The following is a 17,263-nucleotide window of genomic DNA, read 5'->3' on the forward strand; positions in this document are numbered from 1 at the left end:
TCATTCTCATCCATCATCTATCCGTCATTTTTGGGGGGATCCATCCATCCATCCATCCATCATCCATCCTTCCATCCATCCATCATCCATCCATCCATCATCCATCCATCATCCATCCATCCATTGAGGGTAGGTAATGAGAGCCAGACCAGACTTGTCCCTGTTGGGGAAGGTGTATAGAACCTATTGGTGAGTAGTTTTGGCCATTAGTGGGAAGGGTCCTTTTTTTGGTGTGAACAGCCGAAGAAGAACATCTTCTGGATTCTAGCAGAGCTTCTCTGTGAGTCCTTTGGGACCTAGGGCCCAGGTTCAGGTGTGAGCACAGCCGCATGGTGGCCTGGTCTGTGGCTTCCTTGGGACTGGCGTCACCCGAGCTCTGGATAGCGTTGGTGCGAGAGGTAGGACATACAGGCCTCTTGTTTCCAGTGGAATAGGCGAGTGGAACTCCAGAGGCAAGTGGAGGGTTATTGTGTCTGCTCCCTTTTGTGAAGGTTCACAATACTTCCCCTCCCCCCTCAGCACATTCAGAATAAAACACACATAATGACCAGCCCTTCTATGCACATACTTGACTTTAAGAAGCTCCGAGTCGGATCTCCGACTTTTCAGTGCCGGTGCCTACTTGATGAGTCAGTTTACCATACTTATGAGACATGATATAATAAAAAAATACCAACTGTAAGTGCTATACAGTGGCTTGTTTAAAACTCGAGCCCTATCATGTGTAAGTCTAAATGTGAATTGATGTAGAAATGAGCTGTCGGGTCCCTATTGTTCGATCCCTGCACAGGAGGTTCCACCGGCGCTGCAGTTACTTACCTGCTGACATCTGTCAGCTGCTACCAGGCGGCCTCTCCAGGCCTAGAGAGAGGAGGGCGGGACTGTAAACACTCAGGTTCTCCTCCTGGCAGGAATGTGGGGACATTGACATCTTTGACTAAAGCCCATAGGACCGTTAACGTAAAAAACCATTGAAACCTGTAAAGAATTTTTGTGAGTTTATTTGAGCCAAACTGTCGACATATGCCGGGAAGCAGAACCTCAACGAATTGAGATAGTGCTCCGGAGAATGGCAGGGTTACATCCGTATTTATACATGAAATTCATTGGTGACAGATTTAAGGAGGTGGGATTAAGCGAAGCGGGGAAACCTCTGTGATAGGATAAAAAGTAAAATGATGGACACATACTTAGGTGGGTGCAGGAACAATTAACATGATAAATGAAAGAATCTGCAGCATCTGTCCTGGGCCCAGCACACCTGGCCGTGCCCCAGGGGCTCCAGATACAGGGAAATCACAAGTTACCCAGACATGTCAAGGGTAGGTTATCATAGATGCAAAAACACAGATAGGCTCAGTTACGGTAAAGGTTGACCTTATCAGTGAAGATATCGGCTTAGAACGTAACTGCCCACCAGAACTGCTTTTAGTTAAGGTTTAATTTCAGACCATCCTTTGTGGTGACTTTAGGTCTCCGAGTCTGCAAGACCGCCATGCAGGCCGCCCCTGAGCTGTCAGGTCAGCATGTGGCCCCTTTCGTCCACAGGACCTTGAAGGAGGAAACGCACACAGAGCAAGGGCAGGTGTCAGCGCGGAGGACAGGCCTACAGGGAGCTCAGGATCAGAGGACACAGTGGCCTGTAGAGATGGCCCAGGTTCTTTCACTGTTTGCGTATTTCGACTGAGAACGTTTGTGCTGCCTGGGCCCTTTGTCTACTCGTGGAGCTGTGCTGGTGTATCGGTTACTGTTGCCGTGTGACAAACCACCCTCCAGAAATTAATGGCTTAAAACAACAACCATTCATTTGCGCCCAGTTCATTGGGGTAGCAGCTGAGGCTCTGAGATCACCCGGGATCACGCCTGTGGCTGCAGGCCTCTGCCTGGGGCCGGGGGTGGGGGTGGGGTGGGGGGTGTGCGGTGCTTAGAACAGCCTGGGCCTCCTGTGTCTGAGGGTTGTCAGGCCCTGCAGTCCAGGGCGCCTCGGCTTTCGACAGCACATCGCCAACAGGGTCGCGCAATCTCGTTCCCATCGTGGCTCCCAGCTACAGTCATAACAACGGAGGGCATCCTGCTGCACAAACACTTTTCAAGCCTCTGCTTTTGTCTTCTCTTCTAACGTCCCTTTGGTCACACTGAGCTGCGTAGACCAGTGCAGGTGGGAGGGGTGGGGAAAGGAACCTGCCCGCCTCTTGAAGGGAAGCCTGCAGCCCGGTCCCCGGGGGCGTGCCTGCTGGGTGGGTAGGTCTGTCCCAGCGTCCTTTGCAAACAGACGTTCCCAGCAGGACCCCAGACCCGAGGCGAGAGCGTATCGGTTAAGGCCCTTGCTCAGGGGCAGCACAGCAGGCCGGTTGAATAACATCGGGCACCAGAGTCCGTGTGCTCGGTACCGTGTTTCAGCAGAAGAATGATTGTAGGGCATCCGTGGTCTGTACCCTCTGCTTTGTGAGGGATGGAGGCGTCCGGTGCGAGCCAGTCACTCGGTGAACAAATATTTACGGGGCCTCGTGAGCGGGCCAGCCTGTTCTAGGGGACGGGGCAGTGGCTGGGGCAGCACGCAATCCGTGTGCATAGAAGTCACCGGCAGCGAAGGGGACGCGCACCTCGCAGTGTGGCCTCTGGCGCTGGGCTGAGCCGCGGTTGTCCCCGCAGGAGAGCCAGCCCGGCAGGTTCCGACCGGGCAGTTAGCCAGGCTGGCGTTCGGTGTTCAGGGGCAACCTCCAAACTGTTTGCTCTGCTAACAGCAAACATATATGTTGATTCCTGTATTCAAGTGTTACAGAAGAGCAAGGACATACCCAGCACGCTTCCTAGAGGAGGGAGGAACCCATTTATTAACATAGTGTCTTCGCTTTTTATAGTCTGGGGTCTTTGTCTTGCAGACAGGGTTCCGCCCCCTTTGGTGGGCTTACTGGAAGGCCCCCAGGTGTTCGATAACGACCCTTCCCCCCCCCCCCCCCCCCCAAGGCAGTGACACGCCTTGCAAGACCAGTTTCTGGGAAGGAGGCAGTGACCTTAATTATAGGTCATCAAGCATGCACACTGAGCTTGCTGGCGTGAGTTCCAGTTGCTAGCCCCCAAAATATCAGGGTTACATTTGAATTAGCCCTTTTTAGCCTTCTTACAGAAACTACCTGAAAAGGTAAATCCGTGTCCTTTTTCTACTAAGGAAGGCTGACCTCTCAAGCAGCAGATATTAAAGGAATGGCTGACCATTGTTTCCCTGTCTACCAGTGTCACTCAGGGCAGTGAATCAGTTAGAAGCCGCTCAGTCACTCACCCAGTTTCTAGTGTCTCCCTTCTGCTTGCCCAGGTCGGTTGGAGAGTGAAGAAACCTTGAAACAGTCTCATCTAAATAGAATAAATTAGGAAAGTTGGAGTCTTTTTTTTTTTTTTTTTTTGAGTCATTTCTGGTCAGGCCAGATTGATTGGGTCCCTGTGACAGAATGCCAGAAATAAATGCAAAACCTTGCATGGGAACTGGGAGTTTTTTTTCACAGCAGCAGTCTTGTCTATTCTTTTTTTTTAAAAAAAAATTAATATATTTTTATTGATTTCAGAGTGGAAGGAAGAGGGAGAGAGAGAAACATCAATGATGAGAGAGAATCATTGATCGGCTGCCTCCTGCACGCCGCCTACTGGGGATCAAGCCCACAACCTGGGCCTCTTCCCTGACTGGGAATCGAACCGTGACCTCCTGGTTCATAGGCCGACGCTCAACCACTGAGCCACGCCGGCCGGGCTGAATTTAAATTGGACATTAAATGTACTGTCCTTCGGAAAGCAAATTCTGGTGTTGCAGCACGTTAGGTATCAGATAAAACTGTTTGCTGCCCGAGGGATAACTGGCCTGAGCCCATTGCAGAGACGGACAGGCTTGGGTAAGGGCAGTGCCAAGCCAGGCCCTGTTGGTAGGAATGGCTGTGGGTGGGGGGTAGGGGGTGGCGGGAGAGAGACCTGCTTACTAAAGACAGAAACACGAGCCCAGAGAGGAGAGAGGGAAACACCAGTTCTAACTGGAACCGGGGAATGCACAGCCCTTGCCCACACTTCACAGCGGTCGGTGACTTAATTTTTGGCAAGGGCTTCGGAGGGCTCTGAGCCAGGATCCTGAATTAATCTAGAGATTTTGAAAAGTATTTTCCATGTATAAATCCACGCTTTCCGTGTATCAGCAGAATGAATACGCATTATTGACTCTCTCTCTACAGAAATGTAACATATTCTTGAAAAATAGAAAATGGAAGGTCAAGTAGAACTAGTGTGTTTTTTTTAAAGGATAAAATTTCAGAGGTTAAAATACACGCTGTGTACGTACTGATGGGCGTATGTCCGCTTCCTTTCACAGACATACATTGGGAGTGTGGTCATCTCCGTTAACCCGTACCGGTCACTGCCCATCTATTCGCCGGAGAAAGTGGAAGATTACAGGAACAGAAACTTCTATGAGCTGAGCCCTCACATGTGAGTATGGCGTTCACGCATTGCTTTCCTTTTGCTCCAAAGATGTGTAGCTGACAGATGTGTCCAGCTGTTCCCTCCAAGTCCCAGGAAAATGCTTTAGTCTTTTTTTTTTTTTTAATTGGATGAAGGAATGTAGAAGTGAATTGTCAGGCCTTATTTTAAATTTAAAGAGGCCGAGCACTTCATTTGGCGCCAGACTCTCCAAGTTCTGAAATGTTTGGGCTCCGTATGTAAAATGTTTTCTGTTAACAATTCTGTGTGAGTAGCAGCTGCTGCTGCTGATTTTTGCAAATAGGACAGGAATGTGCATTGTTTATTATTATGAAAAGCCCGAGCGGCGTTTCCTACTCTTGGAGGAAGCCAGAGCCCAGGATTGGGTTGTGTCATGGTGCCTTGAGCAGAAGGCATACATAATACCTTCAGATTATACTCTTCACGGGCACTCTTCACAGGATATGAGTGCCTTAGGCCCGCGATTTCACCTCCCCTGAACTTAGCCACTTGTTTGATTTTCTCTTTTGAAGGTCATGTGTTCGTGTAAATAGTTCCTGCAAATAATAACCTACAATTGTTACATAGAGCCAAGGCTGAGGAACCCCGCACTGAGAAGTGAAAAGACCTTCAGAGGTTTAGTTGTGTCTTAGCACAGAATAATTTTTCTCTGTCTGATCGAAGGTGGGCCCTATACATTTTGCTAGAAAACAAAATCTAATAATAGTGAAAGAACATGTAAACCGCTGTCCAGGTGTTGATGTAGTTTCTCCTCCCAGGGCAGCGTGCAGCGACATTTCCGGGCCACTTGGAACGCCGGCTTTAAATAATGTATGAAGGTGGTTATTACAACCCAACCGCTATGTCTTCTACCAGCCACGCGGATTCTGGTTGTTCAGTTCACTCCTAGAAGTAGGCTCTGCTAGTGATCGCCGTTCATTCTGCTTTAACAACAGTAAAACCTGAAATTTGTTTCATAAAGTTATCCCCGTGGTTGAGCCCCTGCAGTGAAATCCTTCATTCGATGCCTGCATATTTATTTTAAGTTCTAGGCCTTGAAATTTCTCAAAGTCAGAAGCTTGGATCAGCCGTGTCAGAATCCCCAGGGGCCGAGGAAAAACGCAGCTTCCTCAGCCTTCCCGCTACCAAGCCAGGAATCTAGATTTTTCACACGCTTTCCCGGAGATTCGTATGTGCATACACGTGTGAGAACATGTCCTAGATGTATACCGACACACGGTTTCCCTTCCTTCACTGCATGTCACGTATGTTGACCTTTTACAATAATAATGGTGGCGGATTACACTTACTGAGGATGTTCTATGTGTAGGTCCAGCACTAGGTATCATAGTTCATGTTATTCTCGAAGTAACACCGTAGGGTAGGTCTTACAGCAAATTGGGAAATTGTCCCAGGAAGACGAGCGATGTATCTGGAGCCACACAGCTCGTGGGTGGGAGCCGGGGCGTGAAAAGGGCCACCTGCCGTGCCTCTCGGCTGGGAGCTGGTCCCCCCACTTTCATGCCCGGGCCTCTTCCCGTGCACTCACCCCACTGCCTCAGGTTGCCTGTGTTCCTGTGCCCCGCCCTCCAAGGTAACCTTAGCCGTGCCTCAGTTTACCTCCAGGACTGCAGTGCCGTTTTATCTGCAGCTTAAATCCCCACTTTGGGGGTGTTTAGATAGACAGTAGATGTCTCTTCTAGAACATGGAAGTGCATGCCCTGGAATATTCGTCTTTATCCCCATCCCTGGAAGGTTCCTCTCAGAGGCTGCATGGCTCAGCCCTCACCCCAAGGAAAACACCCCAGCCAGCAGTGCAACAAGCTCTCGGTGTGTTTGGGATAAAGACGGAACTTTACTGTGGCCCGTGAAGCTCTGTGCAGGGGCACAGAGGGTCGTTTTACCTGATGAGTCTGAGTTTGCTAGGCTCACGTCCCAGCCTCCCCCAGCCACACTCCTGTCGCACCGTCCCTGCTGTTCTGTGCCTGCTGCCTGGAATGCCTTCGCCCTCCCTTCTCCTCAAGGCAGCTCAGGTATTCCCCCTTCAGATCGCAGATTGCATCAGACCTCCTCAGGGAAGAACTGCCCCTCACCCCATCCCAGCCAAGGTCATGTCCAAGGTCGCATCTGTGGCTCTTGTTACAATTAAAATTTAACATTTCTTCCTTTTTTTTTGAAAGTTCTTTTTTTTCCCCCCCTTTTAAATATGCTTTGATTTCAGAGAGAGGGAGAGAGAGATAGAAACATCAACAATGAGAGAGAATCATTGATCGGCTGCCTCCTGCACCCCCCTCTGGGAATCAAGCCTGCAACCCGGGCATGTGCTCGAGCAGGAATCGAACTGTGACCTCCTGGTTCATAGGTCGACACTCAACCACCGAGCCACACCAGTCAGGCATAATTGAACATTTCTTCATGGGATTATCTGATGGACGTCAGCTTCACCTGCCGTGCCCGCATAATAGTCTTAGCATCTGGAAAGAAGTGAGGGTTCAAAATATACTGAACAGGACTTGGGTTGAGTCCCGGCTTTTCCATTTACGAGCTCTGTAATCTTGAGCAAATCACTGGGAACAAACTCCAACTCAGAAATTAAGTAATTTGCTCTGTTCGATGGGAAAATAATTATTAACTCGTAGGATTTTTGTGAGGGAGAAACATCCGATAGATACTTAGACGCTAGGATTGTCTGGTGTCATTGGGTGGCACGCCCAGAGAAATGAGGGCCCCTCGGGGTGGCCTGTCTGACGCTGTTCGCCTTTCTAATTGTAATGAGTGTCTGTCCAGTGAGATTTTCAAATTCTTTGCACATAAGAAACTCATTTATATATCTCAGGAGGACTGGGTGCATTCAGACAACTCAGTAACTGCATCCACGAAGAACCGTCTACTAGTATAGGAGAGAATGTTAGGCGGGAGACGAGGAAAGCAATCGCACTATTTAACCTTCCTTGGCTCCGTGAGGACAACATGATGACAAGCACTTTGGGTATTTTAGTTACTAAATGCACTGGCCTCTTGTTGGGCGATTGCCTTTGCACCCGGCAGCACTAGCTGCAGTTTATCACCAGCAGATGGGTCTTCCTGAAATCAGATCCTGTTCCTTCCCGTCCCCGGAACCGTCATGGGCTCCCTCGTACCATTTGAGTGAGCTCCAGGTTGCTGGGCCTCGTGTCCAGGCCTCCACAGTCCACCTCGGCTCTCCTCTCCACCCCACACACCACCCAGCTCCTTCACGGAGCCTCCTTTTGAGGCCCATGACCTGGCCCACCACCTGCCCGTCTCTACCGTCAACGGCCTGCCAGCCTCCTGGGTCTGTCTCCACGGCCAGGTCAGCCCTCGCCTAACCCACATGCGCCTTTTCCTGCCTCCGAGTCATCAGAACCACTCACGCGATCGTACCGTACCCACCACCTTTCTCACTGTGCGGTCTATTGGGTCCAGTGTCCTCTCTTTCATGAGGAGGAAGCTTCTGTAGATCAGAGACTTGATCCTGTGCATCTCCGTGGCTCTCAGTGCTTTTATGAGCTCGATCACTACAGAACGAAAGACATGTTAACGAGTTTCCCATTGCATATGGCTGGTATTACCTTTGACAAGTCAATGGGATCAGACTCTTCTGGTGGGATATTTGCAGAGTTTATTCAAAACTTAGTGCAGTATGAGGAGAATGCATTCTCATCTAAAATAATAATAGCGTAATATGCTAATTAGACCGGACGTCCTTTCGGACAACCTTCTGGATGAAGCTGGGGCTGCGAGGGAAGCCCGGGTCCCGGGTGCCAGAGGGAAGCCGGCAGCCGGGGGAAGGAAGGCCTATTCTTGCACGAATTTCGTGCATCGGGCCTCTAGTTTTTATAATAAAGTGAGCTAAAATGTTATGTTATGGCACTCTTTCTCATTGAGCGTTCAGGTTCAATTTATTTATTCATGATGTAGAGCACCTACCGTCTGATTATGCAAAGCGTCTGGCGGAGGGAACTTGCCACTGGAAGGAGGAGTGGCGGCCCTGCCAGCAGCCCTCCTGGGGGTCCAGCCAGGAGTGGGCAGGAGTGTGTCCTTGCATCAGGCTGGATGCCGCGGCATCGCAAGCACAATTGGAAGCCGCAAGCACAATTGGAAGCCGGCGGTCTCCATTTTAGAAAATGAAACACCCTCTAACGAATTGTAAGAACTGAGAAAAATGGCTTCAGGCTCTGAAGACATTCTGGCTACTCTTTCCTAAAAGGGAAAGCCATTAACGGGAGGATTTGGACAGCGCCCACGTTGGTTGTCCAGACACCAGCGCTCTGTCTCCAGGGAGCCTCTGGCCCCTGATTTAGTGCCAAAGTGATTTTGCAGGACCACACGCTGCTGGCCATGGGACGATGTTTGTGTGTTTGAGACCTTGTGAGTCCTGATGTCATTCTACTCCATAAAGGAAGACCAGAGAAAGGTCACAGAGAAGAAATAGTTACATCTCAGATTGTACAGGTGCTGTGGTTGGGTGTGGGAGCTGAGGAGGAGGGTCCATGGTTGTCCCTTTGGTGTTATGAGAATTTTTTCTACAGCAGAGTTGGCGTTCAGTGAATAAAATTTTGTTTATTTTGAGAACTGATATAACAGCTAGATCCTGAATTCTCAGGGGTTGCTTGTATAGCTGGGTATGAAAGCGCTTTCTTAAGGAGTGAGGGGGGAGGAGGAGGTGGGGCAGCTGTTCAATTGCAGGCTTCCTTAGGCTGGGTTTCTGGTGAGAGATGTTCTGGGCCTCATATATCCTCGCTTTTATAAAGCCCCATGCACTAAATTTACTGCCTTTGACACTCAAACTGTTATTATTCTCGGTCTCTTGCTTTGTTGGGGCTCTTTTCAGCACAGTTTCTTGCAGAAAATATACTCGTGGCAGGAAGAGACCTCAGTTTATTCTCTTTCAGATTACGAAGCTTTGAAAATTAAAGTCAAAGGTGGGTCTATGCCACCATGATGTTTTTATCATGAGCGTCATTGTGACATCAGAGTACATTTATCGATGGCAGGTGGTTCTGTGCCTGAGACGTCTCCTCGCCCTCAGCTCGTAAGGGCAAGCACACGTCCCTCTCAGCACGCATGATTGTTTCGATGGTGCATCATCTTAAAGGGAAGAGTTTGATTCTCAGTAAAAGAGTTTGCATCCTGCCAGAAATGTGACAGGTCTTTGGCAAGCTCTGAGCCGTTCTGCAACAGCAGCCTGGAAGGGATCCATCTCACCCAGAGGAGTGGCACTGGGCTCAGCCCCCAGGAGAATTGGTCTGTTACTTCATTGCTGACAGAGAACTGCACTTGCAACCACACGGAAGCCCTGGGCAGAGAGGGCGCGTGCAGGTTGGATGGGGTGGGGTGGCCTCTTTGTTTTTTGATTGATTTTTAGAGCAAGAGAGGAAGGGAGGGAAAGGGAGAGAGAAAGAGAGACATACGTCGATTTGTAGTTCCATCTATGTATTCACTGGTTGCTGCTTGTACGTGTCCTGCCCCGAGGTCGAACCTGCACCCTTGGTGTATTGGGACATTCACCTCTAACGCATGTCCTTGGGCGTCCAAGCAGCATCTTGAACTTTCGTATGCTTCTTTTAAAACATATATGTACATACATATGTATGTGTGTGTGTGTATATATATATTTTATTGATTTCAGAGAGGAAGGGAGAGGGAGAGAGAGATAGAAACATCCATGATGAGAGAGAACCATTGATGGGCTGTCTCCTGCACATCCCCTACTGGGGATCGAGCCCACAACCCGGGAATCGAACCGTGACCTCCTGGTTCATAGGTCGATGCTTAACCACTGAGCCACGCTGGCCGGGCCAAACCAGACTTCTGTTGCCTTCCTCCCTCTCCTCTTTCTCATCTCGGTCAGTGGCCGCACCATCCTTTGGCTTGTCCATGCCACAACCCTTTTCTTCCTTTTCTCTCCCATCCTACGTGCCATCCACCACTGGGTCTTGTTGGCTGTGCCTTTATGAATCCCAGTCTCACCGCCTCCACTGCCACCGGGCTTGCCCAGCACCCTCCTCTTTTGCTTAGATTATTGCGGCAGCCTCCTCATGGGTCTCCCTGCTTCTGCTCTACTGTGGTCTCCTCCCCCACACCTTCTCCCCTCCCCTCATCAGCTCTCCTCCCTCCGTGTGATGGCTGCTGGCTGAAGCCATCTTTCTCAAAGGCATCCATTGGATTGTTTTTCTTGGAGGGGCTCGTGTGGCCTGCAGGGCTCCCTTGGATGTGAGCACTGGCCACCGCCTGCACTTGCTCTTTCCACCCCTTGGTTCCAGCCACACCGGTCTCCTTGCTGCTTCTGGCTCGCAGACTGCCTGCATCTCTCTTCCCCGGTCCTGGGCTGACTCGCTCTCCCACTTCAGTGAGGAACACCTGAGCTGTCAGATTCCACCGCCTACAGTCACAGACCCCTCCAGTCACTCACCGCCCCCTCAGCCTCCTTTCCTTTCCTTCGTACTTTTGTTCCTGACTCATCACCTGGCATCTTACTGGATGTTCAATTTGTTGTGTCCTCACCCTTTGTCTCCTGGACCAGTGTCACCTCCATGAGGGCGGGGCTGTGTTCGGTTCACATGCCCATGTAGCCACAGCCGCTAGGACAGGGCCTCACGCCTGTCAGCCACTCCAGAGGTGTCTGTTGTGCGAGTGAATGAATGAACGCGGGGGCCTGCTATTAGTCAGAAACTGTGCAGAAGATACATATGGTCTTTGTCTTCAAGAATCATTAGGCCAGCCCTAACCGGTTTGGCTCAGTGGATAGAGCGTCGGCCTGCAGACTCAAGGGTCCCAGGTTCGATTCCAGTCAAGGGCATGTACCTAGGGGGTGTGCAGGAGGCAACTGATCGATGTTTCTAACTCTCTATCCCTCTCCCTTCCTCTCTGTAAAAAAATCAATAAGATATATATTAAAAAAAAAAAGAATCATTAGGCCAGTTGGGAGGAGAGGGGAGTGGCTACATAAACAGGTCATTTAAATATAATAGCATAGCTGGGCTGGTATGCCTCAGTGGTTGAGCATCGACCTATGAACCAGGAGCTCACCTGTTCGATTCTCAGTCAGGGCACATGCCCGGGTTTCGGGTTCCATCCCCAGTAGGGCGTGTGCAGAGGGCAGCTGATTTGTGATTCTCTCTCATCATTAATGTTTCTCTCTCTCTCTCTGAAATCAATTTAAAAAATTTAAAAATAGCATATTTGCAATGACAGGAAATAAGGTGGAAGGAAGCACAGAACATTGGTGGGTTCAGGGATTCTAAAAGTGCCGCCCGTGTTGAGATGTGTAGAAGGGATCCTAGAAACAGGTGGTCTCTGTAGGTAATAACTAGCTCCGTATAGAAGACCGAGTGGACCAGGGCTTTAGGGAGGGGAAAGGGCGTTTGAAGGCTATGGAGAACTTTCTACTTAAATTCATAAGCTTATGTGTCTGGAAAAATTGCCCATCTTGCATTTTCGGTCCCCAGCTGGGAAACATTTTCCGATTTGTTAACCGTGCCTACATGTGTAGGTGTATCCGTGCGATGTGTTAACGAGTGAGTGGCGAATGACGGAACGTGGAAATGACTTACAATTGTAAACCTCCAGTTGCTATTGGTGACGAATCACGTTCCTCAGGTGGAGGAGCGTTCGAGCCACAATGTACTGATTTTATACAGGGGATGCTCCTCCTGTTGGACCTGAAGCCCTGACTTTGGGCTGCGAGTGCTCAATGTCTAGATGCACGGGTGGCCAGCGGGAGGTCTAAAGAGAATACCGTCAATTATACTAGGAGGATCCTAAGCATTAGATAGGTTAGCCCAATCTCACAAAAACTTAGCAATAGACAGACAGTTAGAATATACACGTATATTTTATACTAATCTTTTTTCTTCAGTTCACCTCGAAAGCAAAACATTAGAAAGCATCTGGATGGAGGGAAGATTTTGCTGGTTTGTACCAGAGACCTTTAACTTAAAAAAAAAATTTAAAAATACATATATTATTGATTTCAGAGAGGGAGAGGGAGAGGGAGAGGGAGAGAGAAACATCAATGATGAGAGAGAATCATGGATCGGCTGCCTCCTGCACGCCCCCTACTGGGGACCAAGCCTGCAACCCAGGCATGTGCCCTGACCAGAAATTGAACCGTGACCTCCTGGTTCATAGGTCAGCGCTCAACCGCTGAGCCACGCAGGCCAGGCCAGAGCCCTTCATCTCTGGGAACAGATGCAGGCATATTTCTTAGGTTGCCTACTGAAGACCTTAAATGGCTACCAGACGGGTCCATTTCTCCTTTCAGCTTCTATATTTTCACGAGGAGGGGTTGCTAAGGTCTCTTGGATCTTTCTTTAGGAATCGCTGGTTTTTAAGCATTGCTTTGATTGCTTTCAGAAGACATATTCTGACACTCAGATACCTCACACACCCCCCTACAGTGTTGCTGCTGCTTCTACCTATAGTTACAATTGCCTTGGTCATTATTGATAGCAGAGGCTTAGACATAATTTGCTCCTGTGAATAGCATTATGGATATAAACAAGGACATTTAAAACGCAGAAACCTCCCCCCGGTCAGAGAAATGCAGTAAAGAAGAATGTGACTGCAGTATAAAGACGTAACTTATAAGATGAACACCGGTAGCTGCTCCGGCTCACAGGCAGCGGTGAGTCAGTGCTGTCTGGTTACTCATTACCTGGACCGTGGGTGGCAGGAAGGAGGGAGGTGGAACTGTGTACAGGTGTCCGTGGGCATTGTTCCTGAAACGAATAGAGAGGGTGTACAATGCTTTGAACATTGGCTTCCTTTTCATAATGCAACATACTGTTCATTGTCACAGTACCCGCCATGCCTGTGTGTGTGAGTGCCATATTTCATAAAGAAGCTTTATAAATGAATCTCAAAACTTGAACATCTTTGTCTTGTTTTCACATTTAGGGACTTCACCTTTTCTTGGTTGTTTGCATATATCTGGCATTGAACTTGACTAGAACTTACAAAGTTAAAGTCAGTCCTAAGGGAAAATGTTGGCTGTGAAAACCAAGAGGTTGAGTTTGAAAAAATGTGTAGCTGGTGATCAGTGAGTTGTGAGCTGGGCCTCACTGGCCGCCTCTGGCTGATTCCACTGCCTCTTTCACTTCCCTTTTCTGGGCAGCCGGCCTCATATTTCATTATACTCACTCCATTCTCCTCCACATATTTAATATGCTTGTCTTTCTAGATGCATCCGGGATACACCTGCATCCAAACCTTTCCAAAAGGCCACTTGGTGGCCCTAGCATACATTTTCCCTAGCATACTTGATGTCACAATTATATATATATTTTAAATATCCAGATTATTTAAAAAAATATATTTTTTTTATTGATTTCAGAGAGGAAGGGAGGAGAGAGAGATGGAAACATCAATAATGAGAGAGAATCATTGATTGGCTGCTTCCTGCACGCACCCTACTGGGGATTGAGCCTGCAACCCGGGCATGTGCCCTGACTGGGAATCGAACTCGTAAGCTCCTGGTTCATAGGTCAGCGCTTAAACTCTGAGCCACACCAGCCGGGCTATAGGCACTTTATTGTGTTCAACCTTATACATTTTATTGTTCCCTATTTAAGTATTGGACTTCTGCAAGAGTAGGCATTTTTTTGAGCAGGGACTGCAATACTTATTTTGTTGCCTCCACATTAGAGGTATTAAAATCCATCTAGTATGTTTGCTCATCTACGTATAGTTACATTCAAGTAATATCATCCTTATGTGTTGTGTACCTTATAAAACATACCCAAGAACGAGAACTTTAAAAAATGATAAGTAAGGACATAAACAGAAGTCCTAGTATTTATATGCATCCTCCAGTGGCTCCTCTGGGACATGCCCGGGATCCCTGCACCTCCTCCGGAGTCCTAGCGTTGGTACGTCTCGAACCCGAGAAATACTCAGCCTTCCGCTTGTCTGTGCTGGTTGCTAACAGTTTCCACTGCAGCGGTTCTCAACCTGTGGGTCGCGACCATCGGAAAACACATATAGCATATCAGATATTTACACTACGATTCATCACAGCAGCAAAATGACAGTTATGAAGTAGCCACGAAAATAATTTTATGGTTGGGGGTCACCACAACACGAGGAACTGTATTAAAGGGTCGCGGCATTAGGAAGGTTGAGAACCACTGTTCCACTGGTTGGAAATGGAACTCAAGGTGATCGTCTGAGGATGCCCGAGATCTAGTGAGGGAGGACTATAGGGATGTGTTAGTCAGAATGAGGTGGGTGATGCCTGGGCAGCAAGCCTTCCCATCCCAAGGTAAGACACAGGGAGGGTTTGTTTCTCGCCGACACCCGGAGGGGGTCGGGTCAGATGGCTCTCCTCCAATTTGTGACTCACACCCAGCTGCCTGCGAACTTGAACTTGTAGCTGTAAGGACTGGAACACTGGCTGTGGCAGGTGAAGAGAGAGCAAGGTCAGTCCTTATTCGTTGGCCAGTGTGCAGTCACATGGGTCCACCCACACCTAACTGCAAAGGAAGCTGGGAAATACCGCCTCCCCTGTGCCCAGGAAGGGGAGAAGGAAGGGGATTTAGCTCGTTGGTTGCATGGCGCCCTAATGATTTTATTTACGAGGATCATTTGTTCATTTCCATTGGGGTTCCTAGCTGTTGGATAAGTGAACTCATGGGTTAAAGCAAGCTTCTGCCTGAATGTAAACATGAGTTCAGTAGTTTAATTTAGAAAGAAAATAGGTCCTCTTAAAGCTCTTCTCAGATATGTCTTTTTCTTGTAATGACTGTGATCACAGTGCATTTCCGCATTTCCATCTTCATCTCAGTGGAATGCATGTTAAACTACAGAAGAAAAATCGTGGGTTCATTTTCCGTGTTTCTGCTGTTACTCCTTTTCGTTCACACGGCTGTTCAGCACAGAGACTAGTGGCTGATTGGTTTATTATGAAAAAGGGCTTTTAGAAGTGTTTCATTGCTGTTGTTTATAGAAATAGTTAATACGAATTTTTGAAGGTGTGTCTAAATGCTTTGATAGTTTATGGCAATAGATATGCTTTTGGTCCAATTCCCATGTTATTTATTTTTTTGGAACCAGTATAATTATTGAGAGTTTTAGAAAATTAGATGCTGATCTCATCTATATTAATTCACACAGTCATCTATTGGGAATTATGGTAAACTGGTTCCAACCAGCTTTGAAACTTAAGTCAGTGCAATGTTAATTTGTTGGATTCGACTCTTCCCAGGTGGGTGGTGAATAAATAATAAAAATCAGTTTCCCCGACACTGGGGCCTTTAAGTTGTGTTTAAGGACAACTTTAAATTCTTTTTCCAAATATGGATGCAGTTAAGATGGGAGCTGGTAGATTTCTGTCCCTCTACCTACCCACCTGTCATTTCTCTGCTCCTCTCCCCCTAAAAGCCAAAGCAAAACAAAGAAGAGCTGTGCAGGTCTGCATGGATTTTAGTCACATCAATCGCATTATTTCGTCTCCGGTAGCTCATAAGTGTGTGAGGAAGATGACGAGGGGCTAATTATTCTATCTCCTCACATTGACCATGGACTGGAGGCAGGTCACTGTTCTACCGCCAGCATTATCAAACGAATAGCTCTTGGGAAGGCAGAGCCCAGCGAAAGTTAATACCAGGATGTCCTCTGTGGTCATGGACCTGGGAGTTTTCATTTCCTTGTAGGTGAAACCGAAGCGACAGCCCTGGGCTTGCACGTAAGACCGAGGCACTTTCGTTGCCCAAGGGAAGCCCCGTTTTCCTCACCAGTGAGGCTCAGGAGAGATTTCTCTTGCGGGACTTGGGACGTGAAGGATGTCAACATGAGCAATGCTTCCCCAAATCTCCCTGCAGAAAATAGAGCAGTACATCGAGGTAGCTGCTTCGTATGCCGCTTCACTAAGTGGGAGCAGAGCACACAGCACCGTTCAGGAAAAGCAAGTCTGTAAGACGTATAAGTCATCCTGGGCTGCTCAGTAGAACCACCACAGATTTAAAAAAAAATAAGTCCTTATTGATTTTTAGAGAAAGGGAGAGGGATAGATAGAAACGTCGATGAGAGAGAACAACATCATCCATTGCCCCCTCTTGGGGCTCGAGCCTGCAACCTGGGCATGTGCCCTGACTGGGAATTGAACCGGTGACCTCTTGGTTCCTGGGTTGACGCTCAACCACTGGGCCACACCGGCTGGGCAGAACCACCACAGAATTTGATCATAATCTGTAGAGTATGGAGAGGGGAGGATGAGGCGTCCGCTCCCCAGGTGAGTCTGATGTGCCTCCGAGGCTGAGAACCACGGGGACACGTGCCTGACTCATGGGGTTTGATGGGACGCGGGAGTCCAAGGAGCAGTAGCCGCACTGTCTCCTTCAGGTGATGCTCTGCGACCGTTTCGGATGTACCTTTATTTTCTGTTTTCTCACAAGTTCAAGGTGATCTGCAGACCATTTGAGGTTTTGTTCTCCGGAAAGAGCACAGAGCACACATACTCTGTTGTCACTAAAAGACAGAGCGTTAGTTTTGAAACCCACTGAGTAATGGGTTGGGCTGTCACCATTTTATGAAAATTGAGGAAGCAAACCACGACTGACTTCAATAGCTGGCTCCCTCCAGTCTGAGGGGATGTGGGCCGTCAGTCATCACAAACAGAAGGCTCTCCAGACCGGAACCAGTTGGTGATGGTGACGTGGCAGCTGTGGAGAGTGTAGGGGTGATCCTAGTCTTTGGGCTTGGGGACGTTCTTGCAGAAATGGGTATTTCCTCCATCAGTAGGTATTGAAAGTGCACATATTTGCAGAGAATAGTCGTGTGTGTGTGTGTG

The 17,263-nt window shown here is 48.5% G+C and overlaps 1 protein-coding gene across 1 annotated transcript in view; it reads left to right on the forward strand.

Annotated features, from left to right (window-relative positions):
• Positions 1 to 4,468, forward strand: part of LOC106698185 (unconventional myosin-Ib-like) — a 19,622-nt gene extending 15,154 nt beyond the window's left edge. The window contains exon 2 of the mRNA XM_023763093.1: positions 4,349 to 4,468. Within this exon, the coding sequence (XP_023618861.1) occupies positions 4,349 to 4,468 (120 nt within the window). The remainder of the gene's footprint in view (positions 1 to 4,348) is intronic.
• Positions 4,469 to 17,263: the final 12,795 nt, after the last annotated feature.

Source organism: Myotis lucifugus, unplaced genomic scaffold (genome assembly GCF_000147115.1).
Source record: "Myotis lucifugus unplaced genomic scaffold, Myoluc2.0 scaffold_3, whole genome shotgun sequence".
Classification (NCBI taxonomy): domain Eukaryota; kingdom Metazoa; phylum Chordata; class Mammalia; order Chiroptera; family Vespertilionidae; genus Myotis; species Myotis lucifugus.